The 23,609-nt window shown below is 47.0% G+C and overlaps 1 protein-coding gene across 1 annotated transcript in view; it reads right to left on the bottom strand.

Moving 5' to 3' along the window:
* The window catches only part of LOC139059365 (mucin-4-like), a 140,795-nt gene extending 130,578 nt beyond the window's left edge, over positions 1 to 10,217 (bottom strand). Inside the window, exons 1-2 of the mRNA XM_070537668.1 lie at positions 9,830 to 10,217; positions 8,053 to 8,358 (exon numbers count right to left, since the gene is read on the bottom strand). Of these exons, the coding sequence (XP_070393769.1) occupies positions 8,053 to 8,209 (157 nt within the window). The 5' untranslated portion in view covers positions 8,210 to 8,358; positions 9,830 to 10,217. The remainder of the gene's footprint in view (positions 1 to 8,052; positions 8,359 to 9,829) is intronic.
* Between the last annotated feature and the right edge of the window lie 13,392 nt (positions 10,218 to 23,609).

Here is a 23,609-nt window from a genome sequence, read left to right as displayed (position 1 = left end):
TTTCCGTTCAAAAAGGGAGCGCAAACTAGACGATCAGAGCCTGTAGACATGGCGGAAAAGCCCGCAGAAAAGAGCGAGGAGAAACTTAACGGAGAAACCGCACAAAAAGAACAGAAAAGAAAATTCGAATCTGTTAGACCAATTCGCTGTTACAAATGCCACAAACTGGGACATATAGCTGTAAACTGCGAGAAGTCTAGCGTAGTTTTTTCCTACGTGGAGGAAAAAGATGAGAATATGGAACTTTTAAGTCCATATCTCCACGACCTGCAAGTTAATGGAAAACCATGCCGAGTGCTAAGAGACAGTGCCGCCACGCTGGACATTGTCCATCCGTCTTACGTGATGGTAGATGACTTCACCGGAGAAGTAGCATGGATAAAACAGGTTGTAGAAGAACACAGCGTGTGTCTGCCCATGGCCAAAGTCAAAATCAGTGGACCATTCGGGGAGCTAGAGACTGAGGCTGCAGTTTCCAAATTTTTGTCACTGCAGTATCCCTACATCTTTTCGAATCGTTCGAATCAGTTACTGCGTGACAGAGGGCTCAAACTGGGAGAGGGCATAGTACAGGCATTGACCAGAGGCCAAGCTCGTAAGATCGCGGCGCTTTCGGCTGAAAATGCTCAAGCTCCTCCAGCTGAAGCAGAAAAGGGGATAGCTTCAATACCCGAATCCGAGCTAGGCCCGAGGGACAAAAGAACAGTTGAGGAGAGCCTGCCAGTTGACCAGCTCAATGAGGGCGTAGCACTAGAGTGTCAGAGTTCTAGCCTGCAGGAAGAGCAAGCAGACGCGCTCACAAGCGAGACAGGGTCGTTATTATCACCGGCCTCAAAGAACTTTGATCAACTCTTACGCGTGGATAGAGAGTCACTGGCAGCTGAGCAAAAGAATGATGAGAGCTTAGCAAAATTACATGACACAGCTAAAGAAGGCATTGCTAGGCGCAACGTAACGATACATGAGAGAGGAGGATTGTTGTATCGGCATTACAGAGATCGAAAGGGTAGGATTTTAGATCAGTTAGTCATACCTACTAAGTATAGGCAGGACCTTTTGAGTCTTTGTCATGGAAATGGGTGGTCCGGCCACCTAGGCATAAACAAATCAAAGGAAAGATTGCTTATGGAATACTACTGGCCTGGCTGTTTCAAGGATGTAGAAAACTTTGTAAGATCATGCGACGCCTGCCAGCGTTCTGGTAAACCAGGAGAGACATGGAAAGCTCCACTGAAGGTAGTCCCCTTAATAACAGAGCCTTTCAGACGACTTGTAATAGACACGGTAGGGCCTCTTCCAAAAACAAAATCAGGCTACAGGTACTTGTTTACCATGCTGTGTCCGGCTACCAAGTTTCCAGAAGCAATCCCTTTGAAAGAGCTCAGCTCCACCGAAGTAGTAGACGCGCTTTTGACAGTGTTTGCACGAGTTGGGTTTCCAGCCGAAATTCAGGCAGATCAAGGGTCAGTATTCACGAGCGCACTGACTTCCACATTCTTGCAAAAGTGCGGGGTAAAGTTAATACACAGTTCTGTCTATCACCCTCAGTCAAACAGTGTAGAGAGGTGGCATTCGGTGCTTAAGCGAGTTTTGCGTGCGCTCTGTTACGAGCACAAGGATGACTGGGAGAACTGTCTGCCGGCAACGTTGTTTGCTTTGCGAACGGTTCCACATGAGGCGACAGGGTTCTCACCAGCAGAACTAGTGTACGGGAGGACACTCCGGTCTCCACTGAGAATGTTAAGAGAAATGTGGGAGGAAAGAGGGGAGAGTCCAACCGTGGTTGAATACGTGCTAAATTTACTGGTACGTCTAAGCGCAACCCGAGAACTAGTCGGAAAGAACATGGCAATAGCTCAAAAGAACGCCAAAGTCTATTACGACAAGGATGCGAGGCTTCGTACGTTTAAAGTCGACTTAACGATGAAAGCGGAAAAGTGTAGGTTTGGTTGTTCGCAGGTTACTTATCTGGGCCATGTTGTCGGTCAGGACATGAGACGGCCGGCTGAGCTGAACATAGCTACGATTGGAGAATTTTCTCAGCCGCGCCCGAAAACGGACCTTCGTTCATTTTTGGGACTTGTGGGGTACTATCAACGGTACATTCCGAATTACTCGCAATTGGCAAGTCCATTAGCAGACGCCCTCCGATAGGGAGCACCGAGTAACGTACACTGGGATAAGGACAAAGAGAACGCTTTCCAAAGTTTGAAAACGCTATTGGTTTCTCGCCCTGTGCTTCGCGCGCCAGACTACACAAAGGAATTCATAGTTCAATGCGACGCAAGCGACAGAGGTATGGGCGTGGTACTTAGTCAGGTCGGCGACGATAACGAGGAGCATCCTATCCTCTACGCCAGCCGTAAACTAAATGTAAGAGAGGAAGCCTACAGCGCTTCAGAGAAGGAATGCGCTTGTTTGGTTTGGGCCGCTCAGAAGTTGTCGTGTTACTTGTACGGAGCGAAGTTCATCTTCGAGACCGACCACTGTCCTCTGACGTGGCTCAATCAAATGTCACACAAAAACGGCCGCTTGCTCCGATGGAGCCTCACTCTCCAAGAGTACAACTTCTCCGTTAGATATAAGAAGGGAAAGTTGCATAGCAATGCGGATGGTTTGAGCAGGCTAATTTGAATTCTGCGTTTGGAGGTCCCGCCTAAATTTTAGGGTTACTAGTGTTAATTTTATTAAGCGAAGAAGATCCCCTCTCATTTGGCAGGATTCCCTCCATGATTGCTGAATGTGTCAGCAGGAATTTGCTTCAGAAATTGACATAGCGAAATGTAGCATTTTTTTTTGTTTCTGCACTTATGTTGTTGTTGTTTTTTTGAAGCCTAGCGAGTCTAAAGTGAGAGCCAATGCACGTCATCTCGGCGCAGAGCCGTGTTGTGGGGTTCATGTTGCAGTTGCCTGTCCTTGTTGGATGTTTTGGGGCGGTGACATCAATGCACAAGTGGTCGCTGCGAGCCAAGACATCAATCCCCCCCTGACCAGCAGCCGTTCTCTTCCTGCCTAGCGGTTGTCAGCGCTAGACAGTCGAGACTTTCCGGGCCATGGAGGCGCTGTCAAGAATGGCGTGCTGCGAAACAAAATTGCCACACAGTTACGACAGGGCGACACGACGCGCACCTCTCCCTCTCCGTCGCTGCAGCTGGGAGGCGTTCAAAGAAGCGACCTTTGCGCTGGAATCCGCCGCCTTCCTCCAGCCCCTTCGACATTGTGACGGAACTAGTTCGGTGCGTGAACAATGATTCCGGAGTTCCCCAACGCGGAGCTGATTTGACACGCATGGACAAGCTGCCGCGGGAACGACGTATTTTTGTGCTTCTCACGGTTCGGAGTGGCACGGAACAACGAGCGACCCTCGTTCGGCAACGATAGTTCCCGGAACGGCACCCGCCAACGCCGTCGTCGGGCATCAGAGCGCGGTTGCCTTTGTGTACGTAAACTGTTCTGCAGAGCAGCGGCGAGTTGGTGATGAGGAAACGAACAGTCGCCGCGTCGTAGGACCGGCGGATCGAGTGTATAAAAACTGTGGTTGTGCGAATGCTGAGGACACTTCTCTTGAGCAGTCATGTTAGACTGAGTCACTTCTCTCATGCAGTCATGTTGGACTGTTTTTTTTTTCTCAAGCAGTCATGTTAGACTGATTTAATTTCTGTAAATAAACCCTTTTCCTCGTTCTCGATGAGAAGCAGTTCTTCACTTCATCAACGATCTCAGCGTAAATAAGTTGGACGACGGCATGGGCCAGCTACCTTCGAATTCATGCCGTACTCCAATCTTGGCAAAGGACCACGGACGATGGGATTGAGCCCCCAATCCTGACACCGCCCGTCGCGCTGCGCCTGTAACAGCATCGATTAACCTTCGGCCTGACGACCAGCATGGAAATGTCGTTGACCCATCCAGAAAACAGGCTGCGATTTCATTCGCGACGCGCAGAATAAACGACTTCTGGAAGGCATGCGAACCATTTTGTAACAAAGCAAGCTAAAGTCCGTATCGACATGGTTCGTATACTCTTTTCCCTCTCTCCCTTCCCCTCTGGAGCGCCGCTGTGGAGCTCAGCAAGACCGATTAAACGCGGCCGTTCAATCTGTTCGATATAAATTACCGGTCCGGTGATAAATGGCACAAAACGTATGCCCGACTGATGATGCCGTTTGCGCCGGCATAACTGTGCCGTACGACAGACGTACGGCACTAGACGACAGACGTAGGTATCTACACGGCCAAGGTCGTAACATTAAAAATAAGTTTAAAAAAAAGAAAATAGAGGAGGCCCCTCTATGAAAGCCGTTCCTCGATCCTGAAGAAAAATATTGCAAATCCAACTGAAATAGCTTGTCCTGCCATTGGACTCTTGTTCCGTTCTTTTTCGGGCCGTCTGTGCTGTATAGGTCACTCCCATGGGGATATACGCACCGACACAAACAAATTCATTTGCGAATCAGAAACATCATAGTTATAAAATTCACCCGACTCATGGCCAATCACCTTGAGTGGGTATATTCTGCTGCCTTTATAAGGCCGTCATCGTGTGCAGCGGAAGCAACACCGGGATCGTGACGATGACACCTGCCGTTCCCGGAAAGACGGTTAACACGGACACACGTTGTGTGCGAGTGTGTGTGTATATATATATTGCCATGTGTCATTGTCCTTCAAACCACATACCTAGTTGTGATTTGCTACGCGCGGTGCATCTGCACGCAGCACAATTGAAAAGCATGGCCCCTAAGATGTCGTGCGATCACACTGCACTGTCAGATATTCGGGGCAATGCATATTTTAAGCCGCTTGATTATTTCCCATGCATTGAAGAAGTAAAACCAAGGACACCGACCAACATAGAAGTGCTAAAAAATGAAAAAATCTAAAAGACGTTTCGGCTTCGCTACGGAAGCCTTGTTCACAATGGGATGACGGAAGGTTCATGGAAGCTTATGTATGCTCATTTATTCGATTTCATTTCGATTTCATTTCCCATGCATGTTCTCACGTTATTCACTATACTGACTACTCATCTACCGTATCCTAAGACATCTGCCTGATTTCGCACACCTAGCGTAGCGCTAAGTAACAGATATTCGCATGACAATGTCCAACAATGTAAACCGGATGTCGTTATAAGTGATCCAATAAGCGTACTGTCTTGGGCGGCATTGCCTATCCGGGCCGTGGGTTGTTTAACTCATTGACTTCCCCAGCCGCCGGCAGTTCGTCTACCTTTCCACCGGGATACGTCTGCACAAGAAGGCGCGAATACACTGTCTGCATCTTTGTCAACGTCTGTCACACCGAATTATCGTTTGACGCTGCTGAGCACGCGCCAAGGTAACTGATCGCGCGGCTCACAAAGGCTTCAGAATTTGTTCCGAAATATATATATGAAGCCGCCGAAACGTCGCAGTCAACAGTATTTTCATATGTTCCGCAAGTCTGCCAACCAGAAAGAAGCCTGTATAACTCGCCGAGGGAATCATGAGCCGAAGTCCCGAAAGGGCAAGAATCCCCACCGCGAATGCGGCACTCCCGCTCGTGCACAAGCGACTGAGGTCGCCGTGCCAGATGTACGAGTACACTACTGTGAGTTTTAAGGCTAGAAATGACACGTACGACACGTTCAGCGCAATGCTGGCGGGGAAGTAATTACGTTTCCACCCATCCTCACGATTAAGCCGTGGTGGACAGCGTGTACACATATCACACTGAAGCGTTCTGTTATGATGATGTCGCTGCAAATCCGATAAAGTTATCAATTAATGAATGAGTGTGGCTTTGTCCAATTCCGTGGTATACGACTGACCTTTCTATTTCTTTTTAGTTTGTCAGGTGGCTATAGAGGACAGCCATGACAGAATAAAGTATTCAGTGTTCTGACAGCCTCCAACTCGTGTTGTTGCTCCGGAAGCTGTGGCCATCGCTGGCGAGGATACAGCAAATATGCAAATATGAAACGGACGGAGGCTGCTGGCTGCACGGCGGTTTCGACTGGACGAAGTAACCGAGTCTGATAGGCTTACGGCTGAACTGCATGCGTGGACCACGTGTGGTCAGCTAAACTTGGAAACGCCGACGAGGCTTCATGTCAGAGAAACGCCTAACAGGTATGCACCAGTAATTAAACGTTTTGTCCCCATTAAAAGCGACCGTGAAGCAGAAGCGACTGCCGGCACGCTGTCGTAAGTGCTACAAGGCGATAAAAGAGCGCAATTACTCGGATTTTTCCGAACGCAAGCAAAACACGCTCAGACGCGACAATGCGCGCTGTAAGAAGCACATATCCCAGAAGGGGCGCTTTCTGTGCTACACGGCAGACACACTACGCGCGAATGAGCACTCGTGCTCATACCCGGTGTAACGCGAAAGGAAAGCGAAGTTCTCACTCACAGCCGCATGGAAACCCGGCGAGCCACCACGAGCAAGGGGCACGCTTCAGCGCAGTACACCGGTACCTGGGGGCAGAGCCAAGCAGCGCAGGGGAGAGGCCTCGCCTGTCGCCGCCACGCTACCCGCGAACCCATGCGAGGTCGGTTTCGATCAATGAAGAGAGCAGTGGGGACTTTTTTTTTCTTTCTTTTTCTATTTCCTCGTTCCGCGTGGAGCCCGGCGTTCGCCGGGTCCGAGGTTGCGCAAAACAGAAATGTCAGCGCGGTGCTTCGGGACCGCCACTGTACGTGAGCTGCAGTCAGCTGCCGGTTGCGAGTATCTCCTGAAAAAGTGAAATGATACTGTCGCAAAAGAGTGCGAGGTGGTGTTTGTATCGCCCACCAGATGGCATGGGTGCGGCAACTTGCAGGATAATGAAATAACTAAAAACAAGCTGTGCTTGACCTTCTGTGGAAACACTTTGGGAGAGCACAGACTATTGTTTTGGAACTTTCTCTTCGACGGAAAGAATTAGAATAATTCCCAACTGAAAGCTGAACTTCGCTTACTCACCTTTTCTCACTCCTTAACTGTACGGCACCGATGACGTCACAGATTTGCAGACCTAACTTCATTAGTTTTCTTCTGCAGAAAAATTTTGCAACTGTCAGGCTGGATTTCGTTTTATTTAGAACGCTCTTTAATCACAATTAGTTCCTCGTTTCGATCAGTCTTAATAGACCTACTATGTCATAATGACAGTTTTGAAAATTACTTCGGCTTTAATGAACAAGTATATGCTATATTCTTCATCTTGGGTTGTTTTCTAGTATATAAAACCTCTGCTACACACAAAGGCGACCTAGATAACTTTGCTCCTTTTTTATATGACTGAAGTAACACCAGTCATGTCTCCTAACACAAATGTCATATATCCAAGGCCATAGAAAGTAATGAGCCTGCACAGTTATTTGCCACGGCAGGCTTTGTAGTGTATAGGCACCACATATATTGCGTAGTGAATGCCTCTGATATTCACCCCATGGATATGCCATAAGCTAATCAAAATAGTGTCAAGCACAAAAGGCATACAGCCAAAAGTAATCTAGCAATGTGAAAATTTGTTGGCCATTCTTGACACATTTACTGTATTTTTCTCAAAGGTGACCAGCAGAAAAAAACAGTGTTCTTTTTCAGATCTGCTGTTTCCAAACTGCATAATCTTTATCACTTTGTCAAACAGTAAAATGATATCCGCACCTACTAGTAATGCTTAAAAACAAGGCCAAAGCAACGAGAATAATAGGCAATAAGCCTCACATGACTGCAACACCGTATCAGATTAATCACGATTAAATTTCTCGGCAATAAACAGTATTAATCACAACTTTGATTAATGACGTCAGTAGAGATGTCCTGCTGCTTAGAACAAGGTTTCCAGGATCAAATTCCAATCTTGGCAATCACTAGATTCTGATGGCAATATAGACACAAATCTCCAAGATTTAGGCACATTATAAGAAATGATGTGGTCAAGATTACCATCAAAGCTTGCCACTATGGTGTCCCTCATGCCACAAAGTGCAGCATTGTAAAACAGGCACCCAAGCAAAACATTTAGCAGATCACACTGGCAAAATTCTCTCCTTACACAGCTAGCGAAAAGAGCCAGCTTACCATCACCGCAGCTCCTCTGAAGCCAGCAAAATTGAGGCAAGCCACTTCGGTCCATACCCTCCAGGACGGGAGATGGGCTGAGCACATCAGCAAGAGTCTTTGGTGGACAGTCAAGGAAGCCAGGTGTTGGTGGTCGTTCAGTTGTCTTGAGACCCATGGTCCTTGCAAAGTGAGCTCAATTCTTTACTAAGGCACCATTCTGTGGTATCAGGAAAGTGCACTATGGAAGAGAAGTGTGTGCAAGGCCCTAGTGGGAGGCCCCATTTTTTAGACCTCCTCATCTAGACCTCCATGATCGAGCCATACCTGTGAAAAAAAGCACAATAATGCAGAAAAAAAAATAACCAAGAAATGTAAACTAGCAACAGCCCACAATTATTCAGCAACGTGGCCTATGCCACTTAAAAAGCTGCAATGGCCACAAAATTTCCTTAATGTCTTGAGGATGGAAGCAAAGCAGGTAGCCTTGAAAAAAAGGTAAGATAGGAAATTTCGTAACAGGGTATTTCAGCAAAAATATCTGTCAGTTTGCTATGACTGCAGCTCTACATCTCTGTACCCCCCTGTGGGTTTTTGAAACAAGCTGCACTTCTTTCATAACACAACCATTCAGAGTAGATATATGGTATGCCTGTTAACAATATTTGCTGCATTTACATGGCTTTTGTCCCTAAAGCAGATAATGAAGCTATTAAACGAGAGTGCAGCCATGACATGCCTCTGTAAGGCACATGTGACAGAGCTACAATGACCGATCAGTACAACAATGAATGGTCACATCTTGGCCCACTACATTAATGCACTTGCCTGGAAGATGGTAGGCATTGTTAAAATAATTCAGGTTCATATAATTGGGTGCCACAATATTCACAACTGCATGAATTCATAAACAAACAGGACTATCCAGTCGCACCGTAGTTCTCAATCCAGTTTCACACTGTAGAAACGTGTCTCTACAAATGAAATGCTTTCACTTAGAATGCAAAGAGCTACCGCTGTAACCGTGCCTAAATATCACCATACTATGTGTGACATCTCCAAACATGGCGCGACTGAGCTTATCAAAATATCAGCAAACGGAAACAGCTGCACTGTGTTTTATCATGACTTAAGACGAGAGAGAGAGAGAGAATAAACGGAACCGCAGAATAACCATACTGGTGGAAACGGAAAATCGATCACGATGCATCAGAATATGATCCGATCCCGCAGAAGTAGCACTTATTTACAGAATTGCTCCTGAAAAAGTAATGTATACGCTTGTCCATGAACTGTGCAGTCCTTCAAGCGCAAAATTTTCTCAGCTCACGGTGATCCTCATGACAGAGAACCAGCGTTGCGCTGGGAGCCCGTACGCCAGGCACAGAGCGTCCGGCACGGCGCACAAATCAATAGCGTGGGATTTCCACCGCTTGTGTCTCATAGCGCACCTGGGCCCCAGCAACCCCTTTCCAAAAGAAAGAACAATCGGGTAAAAATTAACGATACAAAATTAATTTTATAAGCTTTGCTGTTAGCGGACGGTATTGCAGTTGACAGTGAAGCGGTTAAAATTAGCCGTACCAGTCGATGATTTTCTTGACTGTGTAGTGTAATCGACTCTTACAGGGCGCAGAGACTGCGTTAACAACAAACTCGACGAAAAGCACCGAAAAGGTTCCCTGTTCAGTTGTGGCAACTAATTGGAAAGCAGCGCGAGGTCGCGGCGCCTCGAGTTCAACGCTCGCCGAGAATGAGGCGCCGTAGCGAAAAGGATGAAAGTAAAACGAAAACTTACCGCGTGTCCCGGAGCAATCGAGCGTCGTGCCGTGGAGCAGGCGTCCCGCGCGAGTGCGGCATTGCCGCTTGAAAACTGCTCCTTCCTGCTTCGGAAAGGGTGCTGTCAGGTCGAGTGGAGAGGCGGCAAATGAACTGTCTGACGACCAATCAGTCGTCACCACCCTTTGAGTCACATTGGACTGTACAGCCGGTCGACCGAAAGAAAACCCCGATTAGAAAAACTGCAGGGACGAGACAACTATTTACCCTGACGACGAAGGCAACGTTGCACGTGCTGGGGTCATCTGTAGCTCATTCATACTGCTCGAAAACATCTGAAGTGGAGTCGTTGAGTTCTGAGCTAAGCAGCACATTACGTTTCGTACCGCTGCACGCTAGACCCGGCTTCGGCGTCGGTTAACAAGCTTATGTGCGTCCAGCCAAATGTCAGCGACAGACGCGTGCGTTGTGGCGCCATCTCGGTGTGAAAATTCCAAAGACATAGTCGTTGCCATAGATACGAGTACGCCAAAACATGGTCCAACATAGGCGCGCTCATTCAAGGTGAAATTTGATGCAGCTGTTGTACTTGAAGCTCGGGAGACGAATAACGGTCTCTTCGACAACTGACTAATACTGGCACGTCAATTGTGCATGAATTTGAACGCTGTTCTGCTTTAGAAACGGGTGTTTTCGCAGAAGCGAAGAATGAGTATCGTTGTCTTACACGCGTACTTCCGTCTCGTGCGTTCTTATGATGTACAAGTTCCAAGTCTATGGCGGAACGATAATCTTTTATGACAATGGTTGCTACGATTCTAGCACACTGCATCATGGTCAAGCTGCAGAGCAAGTTATCACCTGTAGAGGGCCAGGCTGCTGTATTTTCCGTACCGTATTTGCGCGCCCAAACGTTAACGGGCACTTACTAACGTTGACCGGCGGTAGATGGCACTACGTGCTTTGCAAAGTGACGTCCCTCGAGAAAGAAGGCGATGGCAAAAGTTCAGCGCTTTGACGGGCATCTTTCCTGACCGCTGTTCAGGTGCTTCAGGTGTAAGCATACCGCGCTTGACTCTTACTGCGTTCAGTAGCAAGTTTTTCTTACTTTCCTTTTCCTTTACATAGATATCTATTTAGCTTAATAAACAACCACTTACTACTACCTCCTCCATGCTTAGGCGAAATTGAAGACCAGAACGTTCGTAAATGAGGTAATAACGGTCTTCGACCCATTTTGTTGGCGAAATATTAAACCGCCAATGGCGTAGCCACATGTTTTTCGGGAGGGGCACCCACTTGACCGGAGAGGTGGAGGAAGGTGGGAGAGGGGCTGGCAAGTCCGCACACTAACAGAAATTTCGAGTGGGAGGGTGTTAGGGCCCGGTGTGCCATTCCCAGGCTACGCCACCTTTAACTGCTAGAAATGCGATCACATGTGTTGCATTAAGCATATGTCTAGTATTAACGCCTGTATAATTTTTTTTTTTTTATCGTCCAATGAATGCTGAAACTTGACATTTCAGTCCACCGCGAAGCATATGTATGTGCGTAGGAACAACTCGACCCGTCGTACGACCAGTCGTACCAGCAAGACATAAACTAATTACCAACAAGTTTTCGTCAGGTTTCCCAAAGGTTGCAACATTCCGAGCCTCCATCGTCCAACAGAACTGACGGTTTTGACGCACGCGTGGTCAGAGACACATATGGTACAACGCGGCGACCGATACGATGTGCGACGCGTATGAATGAGGAATACTGCGGTAGTCGGAATCTGATGGCACGTCTCGTATAGCTGTGGGAGAGCACGACCATGAGGATGTTGTTGACCAAGCAGTGAAAGAAGTCGTACTGTTTTCCTCACGAATATCGAATACACCGCAGTGACACTGGCCCGTATCTACGAACTTTGCCAAAAGCCATGCTGTAACTCTCGTGTTTGCGTCTTTTGCTGGTTTACCAAGCCTTCCGTCACAGTAAAAGAGGCTGTTGGAAAGGCGATTTACTAATACAGTACTCAACTTATTTTCCTGAGGCATACCCTTAAAACGTTCATAAAGCTTCTTTTCTATATTTTTTTTATTTCTTTTTATTAAGAGAGCAACAAGCCTCCATTGATGCGACTGAAATAGATATTTGGCATAGTATATAAATGTGCTCGTGTGTGTAAATAGCACAGTAAAAGCATTAACCTTACTGCAAAATAACGTAGCCTTCGTCACTTTACGAACGACGGTTGTACAAGCTTGCACAAATGACGGGGTACTCCTCAGGCGCGGCGGTGTCGCCATGAAATCACGTGACACCGTGACGTCACGACAGAGGAGAAGTGGCTTTGGCTCAACTCTTGCAAGACGGGCTGGGTGGGAATCGAACCAGGGTCTCCGGAGTGTGGGACGGAGACGCTACCACTGAGCCACGAGTATTTTTTATGCGAAGCATATTACGAGGGCTCAACCCAGCTCCTCAGGCGCGGCGGTGACCATGAAATCACGTGACACCGTGACGTCACGACAGAGGAGAAGTGGCTTTGGCTCAACTCTTGCAAGACGGGCTGGGTGGGAATCGAACCAGGGTCTCCGGAGTGTGGGACGGAGACGCTACCACTGAGCCACGAGTACAACGCTTCAAAGCGGTACAAAAGCGCCTCTAGTGAATGCGGTGTTGCCTTAGAAACGCGCTGTTTCTAAGGCGTGCGTCTCTTGCTCAGGCGCACATTTCGTTGCCGCGCCGAACGCTGCTTTGCTCGACGCTCACCGCGTCCAATGCGGGGCGCGTAGTCGCTGCCCTGTAGCCCATTGTCTTACACCCCTTGGCGGGTCGACGGGAACGCTGTCGCGTTCCACTCTTGAAGGCGAAGAAGTAATGCATGAGTTGTTTCTTCGTCTAGCCGAACCAAATATAGCCAAGCAACAGCAGTTCACCAGGCTAAACAGTGGTTCAACAACTAAAATAAAGGCTAGTATGCTTCGCATCCTGGGCTTAACCTTACCTAAGCCACAGCCATTTTTTCTTCTTCTTTATTACCGGCTTGGCAAGTACATGCAAATATTGTCAAATAAATCCGAATGTTAAAAAGTCTAGTCTTTACTAAGACTGACGTGTCATGTTAAAATGGCTTCATCGAAGCCAAACTGTTCAACACTGAAAGCCAATTTGGCGGATCACTTAGCAGTTTCAACACTTCGCTTGTATAATTAACATTCTCGGTAAAATAATACATTGCTGGCCTTGCATCAACATCAGCATTGCGTACAGCCATACGAGTTCGCCACACACTTTGCATACACAATAGCATCAACATGTCCACCGGCACACCGTCAGGTTCAGCACATGGCAAAAACCTTATTCCGAACGCAGTGATAGGAAGCTCCTCTTTTAATGTTCTTTGCAGGATGTCCCAAAGAAAGCGGGCATCGTGGCAGTCAAGAAAAATATGTTCGCCAGTTTCTTCCTTGTTACATATAAGACAGTTGTCTGACCATGGGACAAACAAGCCCTTGCTTCTTAGCCATGGCTTAACAGGCAGTGTGCCGGTATGCAGTTTGAAAAAGAATGATTTTGTGTTAGCTCGTACAGGCATATTATTGACTCGCTTGAAAACATCTCGTTCAGGCCCTAAGTAATACATAGAACGATACACTGGTGTAGGTATAAACACTTCAACAAGATCCTTATACAATTGTTTTCGTGACACTGCAAACAAGTAGTCTTTCGAAAAACGAGCGTTTAGAAGACGTATCGCCATGGAAACTTCACGCAGATAGCCCTTTAGTGCCATCGGTTTGATTGCGTGCGACGATACAACAAAATCGGGCAAAGCGTCGCGCAATCTCACTTGGATTACCGTCCGCAGAAACCCATCGCTTTGGTCGCGGAAGAAAACAAATCTCGATACAAGTTGCTTGAAAAACAAATGCGTTAAACCAAGTCCCCCACTGCGCAATGTGTGAAACAAATTACTTCTGCTCGTGCGTTCCCACACCGAACCCCAAATAAACTCTGCAAACACTCTGTGTATTTTTTGAATTGAAGATCGGCTCATGCATAGCACCTGCAGGACGTAGAACACTTTAGCTACTAAAAAGATATTACATACTTTGGCCCTAGCAAACATCGAAAAGTTGTGGCCTCCCCATTTGTTAGTTTGCTCTTTCATTCCGTCTCTCTCGCTCGTCCAGTATTCGATTGGCTCACGGTAGGCACTGAGTGGAACCCCAAGATAAGTGCCGGGTAATACACTCCATTGCATTTTGCAAAAGACCTCTGGTGCATCTGGCCAATTCCCGTGCCAAAGCCCTAAACATTTTGACCAACTTATGGCACTACCGGAAGCCTTGCAAAAAGCTTGGGCTTCCCTCACAGCTTCTGCAATGCTCTGTTTATCACGACAGAACACTGCTATGTCGTCGGCATAAGCTAAAACTTTTATTTCTCTACCAAAAAATGTGTACCCGCGAATATTATGGTTATGTAGTAACTTTAAACAGAAAGGTTCTAAATAAAGTGCAAAGAGCAAGGCTGAGGTCGGACAGCCTTGCTTTATGCTAGACATTACTGCAATCCGCCTGCTCAGTTTGTTGTTAATGATTAAGTTTGTGGTACAACCATCATACATCATTTTTACCCCGTCCAAAATGACTGATCCGACATTAACATATTCAAGAAGTATAAACAGGATTTCGTGGGACACCCTGTCAAAAGCTTTGGCCAAATCTAGTTGTAGCATAGCTACATGATCTCCCATCGTATCGCAACATTCAAGTATGCTTCGCGCTATATGTATATTTGTGAATATAGTCCTGCCTTTTATACCGCATGTCTGATGTGTACCTACTAGGGATTTGACTACACTTTGAAGGCGATGGGCGAGCACCTTCATAAATACTTTATAGTCAATATTTGCTAAGCTTATTGGCCGGTAGGTCTCTACAGATTGAAGTTTAATGGGGTCTGTTGATTTAGGTATCAGTACTACGTGTGTCTGTCGGAAAGAAGGAGGCGTCCATTTTTGTTCGTAACACTTGGTTATGACGCGGTGCAGAGCCTCAGCCATTTCAACCTTGAAAATTTTATATATCGCTGCCCCAAGTCCATCCGGTCCAGGCGATTTCCTTACACTAAGGTCATCTATAGCCTTTTCAATTTCTGCTACAGAAATCGGCCTCTCAAGGGCATCCTTGAGTTGACCATCAATTTTCGGCATAAGAGGTAAATATTCACTCTTAAACGCAGAGATCTCGCTTGTCCTCTTGCTTAGCAGCGTGCTATAGTAGTCAACGAAAGCACGTTCTATCATTTCCCCGTCATTTGTAAGCTGCCCTTGAAAAACGATTTCTTTTACTTCCTTGGTCATAGCGTACCTCTTCTCTTCACTTAAAGCTCGCTTGGTGGGCGTTTCACCCAGCCATACGCGTTCAGCGCGTGCTCTTAAAACCGCGCCACGATATCTCTCTTCATCGATCACTTCAAGTTTCGCTTTAATTTGTTTAATATCATGTGCAAATATACCAGCCCCGCCGCTTTCCATGTTCAACAGGTATGCCAACGTGCATTGCAGTTGCTTTTCTTCTTGCTTTTGTTTCTGCCGCAACACGCATGCTCTCTCTAAAGCAATTGTTTTCGCTTCGGTTTTGAACATCTCCCAAGCTTCTACAACATTTTTTGCATCCTCAAGGAGAACAGCGTCTAATTTCTCTTTTATTCTTTTAAGAAATACTTCATCTTGCATAAGGTTGTCATTAAGTTTCCATAGGTGCCAATTAAATTTCTGTTCTTTCTTTTTCATACCTATCGTAACCGTTACCAAACAATGATCGCTGAAACTGACACATTCCACACCATATTCAGAAAGTAGTGGAACTAAGTGAACAGGAACATAGATGCGGTCTAACCTTGAGTGGCTGTCTCCTTGAAAATGCGTATATTGCACATGACTGTAAGAACCAAGAACACTCCCAACATCCTCTAGATCAACATCACACAAAATTTCATGCAGAAGTGCGGCACTTTTATCGTGGCTAAGTTGCTTTTTCGATCGATCTATCGGCCGGCATACACAATTGAAGTCGCCAAACATTAGAACGTGTCTTTCACACCGCAAGAAAGACCTCAGATAAACGAAAAATTGTTCACGTTCTCGAGCATTATTAGGGGCGTATACACAAACCGCCCGCCACAGCAATCCAGAAAAAGAAAAATCACAAATAAGCAAACGCCCCCCTTCACATGAAGTAACTTGTTGCTCTATTATCCCAATGCTATTTCTAATAAACAAAAGGCAGCCCCCAGAAGTACCACTCGCGTGGCAAACGCATACATTGTACTTATTTCTGAAAATTTCAACCAAACGAGCCGTTTTTTCTTCAGATTCAATTTTTGTTTCTTGTACAGCCATCAAATCAATGTCTTTTTCTAGTAACATGCGACTTATCTGACACTGTCTTCGCCTCTGCGACAACCCTCTGACGTTTAATGTCGCCAAACGAAGCGGACTGGTGAGGTTAATAGCGTCTGCCATTGTTTTAGTTAGATTTAGGGTACGCCCCTACACAATTTTTCTTAGGAAACATACGGACTCTGGTATGCAGTGATGCTCGTTGAACATGGCCCTCCCTTTCGAGCCGACGACTGCCAACCCACGTAGTCGCAGGCCCGTTCCCGATCAAAGATCGGGTTTTGGAAGTTCTTCCCGGGACACAACCTCCACTAAGGCGGAGGTGGCCCGTGTAGCAGCCGTCTGTCTGGCGGCTCGTTGAGTTTGACCTTCAACGTCGACCTTCGGCCTGTCTGGGTTTTCTGTGGCGGTCTTTCGGTACCCGCGCCGTCGGTGTCTTGGCTGAGGTCCTCAATATCGTCGCGCAACCGTTTTCCGGCACCTTTAGCGTTGGAAGTCATGTCCATGCTCTCGGAGATGCTGACTGTCTCGTCAACCGCGGTGGTTGGGGTTGCTTGGATAGTTGAAGACGCACTCGTCGCCTCAACACCACTTTCCTTGACTTGAACCTTGGCAGGTGGAGGCGTCGAATCGGGCACGTTGCCCTTATCAGTCCCCTCCGAGTTCACATTTTCGGTCTTCATCTCCAGAGATGTAGACTGAGCATCCGCCCCTTCAGCTGCTTCCTTAGCGGCCTCCTCGGCATCCTCTTGATCCATAAGGAGCTCCGATGTGTCTTCGCTCCCGCCTGGACCAGCAACGTTGGCGTACGTTCTCACGCACTGGGTCTCGTCGTGGCCGAAGCGACGACACAGCCCACAGCGTGGAACCCGGCATTCTCGTCTAATGTGTCCGGTGCCACGGCACCGGAGGCAGAGGGGTGCTCTGCCCGGGACAATGACGAGAGCCAGGTCTTCCGCGACCCGAAGCTGATGTGGTAGGTCGTCCGCTGTCATTCCGGGCTTGAGTTTAAGGACCACAGACCGTGTCGTGGTTCCTTTGTCGTTGCAGCCTTGTACTTTCCACTTCTCCCTCGTCACTTCGGTCACTCTCCCGAACGGTGCCAACGCTGTTCGGACGTCTTCATCAGGAACACCGTGCAGCAGCCAGAAGAGCTTGAGCCTGACACCCTGATTGCACGGGTCAATGACCACGCATCGATGTTCTTTAACAAGAAATGCTTCAGCGTCAAGTATCTTCTTTTTGCCGCCTCGTTCGAAAAAGTTACGGCCCACACATGATTCATCTGATAAGCCCCGAGGGCCACCACTTCCGGCAGCAGCATCAGTCTTGAAAGCGCGTCCCTGAAGTGCTCAACACGATAAGGCCGTGCTTTAACTTCGCCGTGGATAAAAATAGTGTTCAAAACACTAGCACCTGAAGGAAGTTGTGGTAGAACCATCTGGTAGTCCGGAGAAGGCTTTTCCGTTGACCGGGAACCGCGGCCAAGGGCCGCTGTAACCGCTCCTGGGGAGCAAGACATTCCGCGTCCGTTCACTGCGGTGGCCGGAAGTGGAAGCCACTGAGCCACGAGTACGATGCTTCAAAGCGGTACAAAAGCGCCTCTAGTGAATGCGGTGTTGCCTTAGAAACGAGCTGTTTCTAAGGCGTGCGTCTCTTTTTGCTCAGGCGCACATTTCGTTGCCGCGCCGAACGCTGCTTTGCTCGACGCTCACCGCGTCCAATGCGGGGCGTGTAGTCGCTGCCCTGTAGCCCATTGTCTTACACCCCTTGGCGGGTCGACGGGAACGCTGTCGCGTTCCACTCTTGAAGGCGAAGAAGTAATGCATGAGTTGTTTCTTCGTCTAGCCGAACCAAATATAGCCAAGTAACAGCAGTTCACCAGGCTAAACAGTGGTTCAACAACTAAAATAAAGGCTCGTATGCTTCGCATCCTGGGCTTAACCTTACCTAAGCCACAGCCATTTTTTTTTAGAACTTTCCATTTTCGAATATTTTACACCATTTATTCTTCAAAGGTGGGCTGTTCAGCGTCGTGTGCGTTTCCGTTTAACCCGTGCACTAGAAGAACGGCATTCGTTCAGAGAAATTATTGATATATCGCTTTCTTCTTCAGTGGCCGCGCTTAGTTAACGCAAATTTTGTCACTGGTTAGCACTGCGCGTACATCAAGACATTAGCAAAACTCGTTGTTGAATGTGTAATTCTCCGGCCACGACAGGACGAATCTACCTCTGTGGAGGAATAAACATCTACAGGTATCCTTGAAGAGCTATTTCTTGTTCAAAACCGTCAGGTGTCTCTGGCGCACCCTGTATTAAAGGGACACTAAAGCAAAACACTAAATTCATTTATGCATATAAAGTGTTCTTTGAAAACTCTGTTATCATTCATTTTGAAATATCAGGTTGATTATTAGAAGAGAAAATGAAGGTCGAAGTTTCAGTTTTGAATTTGGCGCCGAATTCCCCAACGCCGCAACGTCATTGTGAAACGTCTCGGATTTCAAAGTAGTTTTTCTTATTTAGGCAGCGTTGGCTCAGCAAAATCTCACTTGACTCGTAATGTTCAATCTTTGGCTCCTTTAGAACAAAATGTAGTCTACATCTTTACGGCTAAATAATTAACTATAGGCCTAGAAGACGCTGTCCAAATCCGTGACGTCATAGAGGGCTGGTGCGGGGGAACTTCAAGGAGGCTTCGCCACGCTTCTTTTGTTATTGCGCTTTTTCTGGTTTACCAAGCAACTTATCGTAGTAAGGGTGGTGTTCTTGGTATTGCTTGTTTTACTCGTGTGCTTCTGTGCATGAAACGACGTTTTGTTAACAAATTAACTGGAACGCCAATGCGTTTCTCCGCAAAGTACGGGAATTTATATTACGAAACTGGTGTCATCTTGAAAATTTGTTCCAAGTGGATCCGCCTTGAGAACTCCATGGCTATAATTTGTAAATTGCAATATGGGTCATACTGTAATTAGTTAGAAACTTAATTACTGAATTTTATTAATTGGTCGATTTTCCATCTCAATTTCTTGTGCAAGTATTGTCCGCCACTTCGTGTAGACCAGCTCATTAACTAGAATTGTGATATCTGCCACAGGCAACCTTTAAAGATTTGTGAAAGTGTTCGCTGAAACACCTTGTATATGAGAAAATGTCGAATTATTATGCAGTTTGTTGCCGTATGGCCCGTAAGACCGCACAACCCAACGTTGTTCGCATGTACTATAACGCACAGCCTAGAAATCCGAATACCAGACCGCGCAGAAATATTCAACTTTTCCTTAGGTCCTGCGGTCTGCCCTCTCAGTGGATGTCCTTCCAACCTGTTCTCCATTGCGGTGTGCGCGGCGCCGAACTTGGTGCCCAACTTTTGACGTTCAGCTGGAACTGGGGAAATTTTAGTGCAGAAACTTGCTTGCTGTCTTCGAATCAAATCGAAATCAAATCAAAGTATTTCCTTTATTTACACAAATGAATGAATGGGGCTGAGCGAAAATCCACAATGAATGGCTTGAGGAATTCTTAGCCTCCTACGACAGCCTCGACAACATTACAAAGCAAGAATAGATGAAAATTAAAAATCGTATCGCTACCTTGACAAAAGCAAACCTGCGGAAGCGATCTGCCAAGTGATCAAGCCATTGTAGCGCAATTAGGACAAAGAACACAGGACCAGACATCACGGACATTACACTCACAATTGGTTATTTTGTTGCTCCAGCCGAGCTGGAAAAAACGTACAAAATAATGCCCATGCGTACAAGTTCATCACGACAAAGAAAAATAATGAAAAATCGAATCTCGCTTCCGAATAGACAAATAGGCGTGCCGCTGGCTCAGTCCGTCTCTTTCAATTATATGGAAATCCTTCATATGTTCTTGTGCTGTAGTATCTTCGCTTCTGCCCGAAATCTTTATCTCGTGAAACCGTGGTTCACACTTACAGGTGTTGCGACTCGGGGTTCGAAGATGTGGGATCCTCTTTCCTCGTGGAGGAGTGAGTGAACGTGAGGCTGGGTCCGATATTCATGACGTTGGACAAACAAGTATATATTTACGTATGTACAAGAAAATGCAAAGAAATACAAATAAGTCGATAATGAAATTGTAGTCGCTCATCACTCCCGCCGTCTGTAGCTCCTTTTATGCCTTGCGTGATCTTTGTTTAGTCACTTCCCCCGATCCGGTGCCAGGAGGCCGATGACATCAGGCACCACCAATCCCGAGGTTGGTGGCCCCTTTTCGCTGACTCCGATCGCACTCTGACAGGTGATGGCCGGATGATCGCACTGACCGCGTCTCCGGCTTCGACTCGTCAGTTTGTGCTGCTGACAGGTGACAGCCTGCTAATTGCTAAAACCTCTCCTGAACGAGGTATTCCCGCGCTGATCGTAATTCATCCGTGTCGAGAACCATTTTTGACGAGGCCTTCGCCCCGTTCCCCATAATCGTGTGAGCAGTGACCGAGGGTTGTCGCGGGGTAAACGGCCGATCACAACACAGGCCAAGCAATATGCGGGTAGATCCGCACTGCCTTTATCCTTAATTGAAAGTTGAGCTTAATTAATTAGATACATCACAGACACAAACCCGAATCCATGATCTAAACGGAGAAGGGAAAAATATAAAATAAGGATAGCACAGAATAGTCGCGGTAAAAATAACTTGACAAGCACAGAGACGAGAATAACAAGGACTAATAAGTCTACGGAGCAACGCACTCGGAAATAAATCCCTGGCTTAAATCCGACATCTCCACCTGAGGCGCGTCCAGACCTGACGCGTCACATTTGTCCAACAAACGAGGCAGGTTATTTTCCAACAGCTGCAGGCCGTACGTTGAGCGGCACGTCGGGACCTTACGAGACTCCATCTTTGAGTTTCATACGCCTATTTATTACGCTATGAATTGGCTATGGCATTTAACGTGAACTATGGTCGGGTACAACTTTAGAAAAAGGGGGCGTTTACTCCTCCAAGGCGGATGCGCACGAGCCTCCACCAATGGGCGTGCACTCTAGACTGACGTCACGAGCCGAACAGCCGGTGAACCCGCCGATGGAGAAGATGGCCGCCCGTGCTTCGAACTGGGCCGAGTCGCGTCAGTCGTGTGCGTCTGCCCCTCGTCAGAGTCGATTCCCAAACTGTTTGGGGTGGTCCAGGCACGTACCCAGGATTTTTTTTCGGGGGGGGGGGGGGGCCCACCACCTCCACAATCATCATCATCATCATCATCATCATCATCATCATCATCATCATCAGCCTGTTTTTGTCCACTGCAGGACGAAGGCCTCTCCCTGCGATCTCCAATTACCCGTGTCCTGCGCCAACCGATTCCAACTAGCGCCCGCAAATTTCCCAATTTCATCGCTCCACCTAGTGTTCTGTCGTCCTCGATAGCGTTTCCCTCCGCTTGGTACCCATTCGGTAACCCTAAAGCCTGTTTCACATGCAAGCGAAAATGCTCGCGAATCCTGCCGCCGCACCGCGGAAATCTGTTCCGAGCGGCGGCGGCGGCGAGGTTCGGGCAAGTTGGAATTTCATCGCAGCGGCAGAGCGGCAACACCGCTTCCGAACGGCCCGCCTCGACACGTGGAGGACTAGTGCGCGAAAGCCTGCGCATAGGACGATGTTTTTTCACTTGCTACACGTGGTACAGGCAACATGCAAAGAGAGCTTTTCAACGAATTGTTAATTGCTAAGCGCAGGATATGTATTTATAATATAAAAATTTGAGAGGCAGGGACAAAGCAACGCTTTTGTTGGCAGTCAAAAACTAGCAAAACTGGCTGAAAGTCCGGTGTTTTTTGGCAGCAACATTGCTATTCGCAGCGGCGGAAAACGCGCGGCGGCAATGCATGTGAAACGAAACCTCGCGAAAAGCTTCGCAGCGCCGCGCCGCTGTTCGCTCCATTCGCTCAATCGCTTGCAAGTGAAACGGGCTTAATGGTCCAACGGTTATCTAACCAGCGCATTACATGACCTGCCCAGTTACATTTTTTCCTCTTGATGTCAATTAGAATACCGTCTATACCCGTTCGCTCTCTGATCCAAACCGCTCTCTTTCTCTCTCTTAACGTTATGCCTAGCAATCTTCGTTCGATCACTCTTTATGCGGTCCTTAACTTGCTCTCAAGTCTCTGCCCCATATGTCAGCACTGGCAAAATGCACTGATTGCACACCTTACTTTCCAATAATAATGGTAAGCTTCCAGTCAGGAGCTGGCAATGTCTGCCGTATGCGATCCAACCTATTTTTTATTCTTCTGTGAATTTCCTTCTCATGATCAGGGTTCCCTGTGATTAATTGACCTAGGTAAACGTACTCCTTCACAGTCTCTAGTGGCCGACTGGCGATCCTGATCTCTTGTTTCTTTGCCCGGCTATTTATCATTATCTTCATCTTCTGCATAATAATATTCAACCCCACTCTTACAGTCTCTCTGTTAAGGTCTCCAATCATTTGTCGTAACTCGTCTGCATTGTTGTTGAATAGAACAATGTCATCGGCAAACCGAAGGTTGCTGAGATATCTGCCGTCGATCTTTACTCCTAAGCCTTTCCAGTTTAATAGCTTGAATTCTTCTAAGCACGCAGTGAATAGCTTTGGAGAAATTGTGTCTCCCTGTCTGACCCTTCTCTATAGGTATCTCCCTGTTTTTCTTGTGTAGAATTAAGGTAGCTGCAGAACCTCTGTAGATATTCTTACGCGAAGGACGAGTCGGTAAGACGAGAAGCTATTTACAGAATATATTTACAACAACGGTTGCAGCGCTGACCGGTTAGATTCACAGCGCGAGCCCAGTTCGTTCTTCCTCCTCTTTTCTGGAGTGATGGCGCCTACGCGCCTCGTTCAAACAAACAAATACCACACGCATGTAGCAATATTTTCTAAGCTTTTTACGTAAGTGTTCTGTACTCCTTGATTACGTAGTGCTTCTATGTCTACTGGTATCTCTACTGAATCAAATGCCTTTTCGTAATCTATATAAGCCACATAGAGAGGCTTATTGTACTCTGCAGATTTCGCGATAACCTGATTGATGACATGGATGTGATCCATTGTAAAGTATTTCTTCCTGACGCCAGCCTGTTCCCTTGGTTGACAAAATCCAGTGTTGCCCTTATTCTATTGGAGATTATTTTGGTAAATATTTTATATAATACTGGGAGCAAGCTAATGGTCCCATAATTTTTCAATTCTTTAACGTCTCCTGTTTTGTGGATTAGTATAATGTCTGCATTCTTCCAGTTTTCTGGGACCCTTGCAGTCGATAGACACTTCGTATAAAGATCCGCCAGTTTTCCAAGCATTATGTCTTCTCCATCTTTGATTAAATCAACTGTTTCCACCTTCTCCTCCCGCTCTTCATCGTTTCATGTCTTGCAGGGCA

The sequence above is a fragment of the Dermacentor albipictus genome, chromosome 4, assembly GCF_038994185.2.
Source record: "Dermacentor albipictus isolate Rhodes 1998 colony chromosome 4, USDA_Dalb.pri_finalv2, whole genome shotgun sequence".
Taxonomy (NCBI): domain Eukaryota; kingdom Metazoa; phylum Arthropoda; class Arachnida; order Ixodida; family Ixodidae; genus Dermacentor; species Dermacentor albipictus.
Note: the sequence above shows the minus strand (reverse complement) of the source record. Positions and strands in the feature narration are given on the sequence as shown.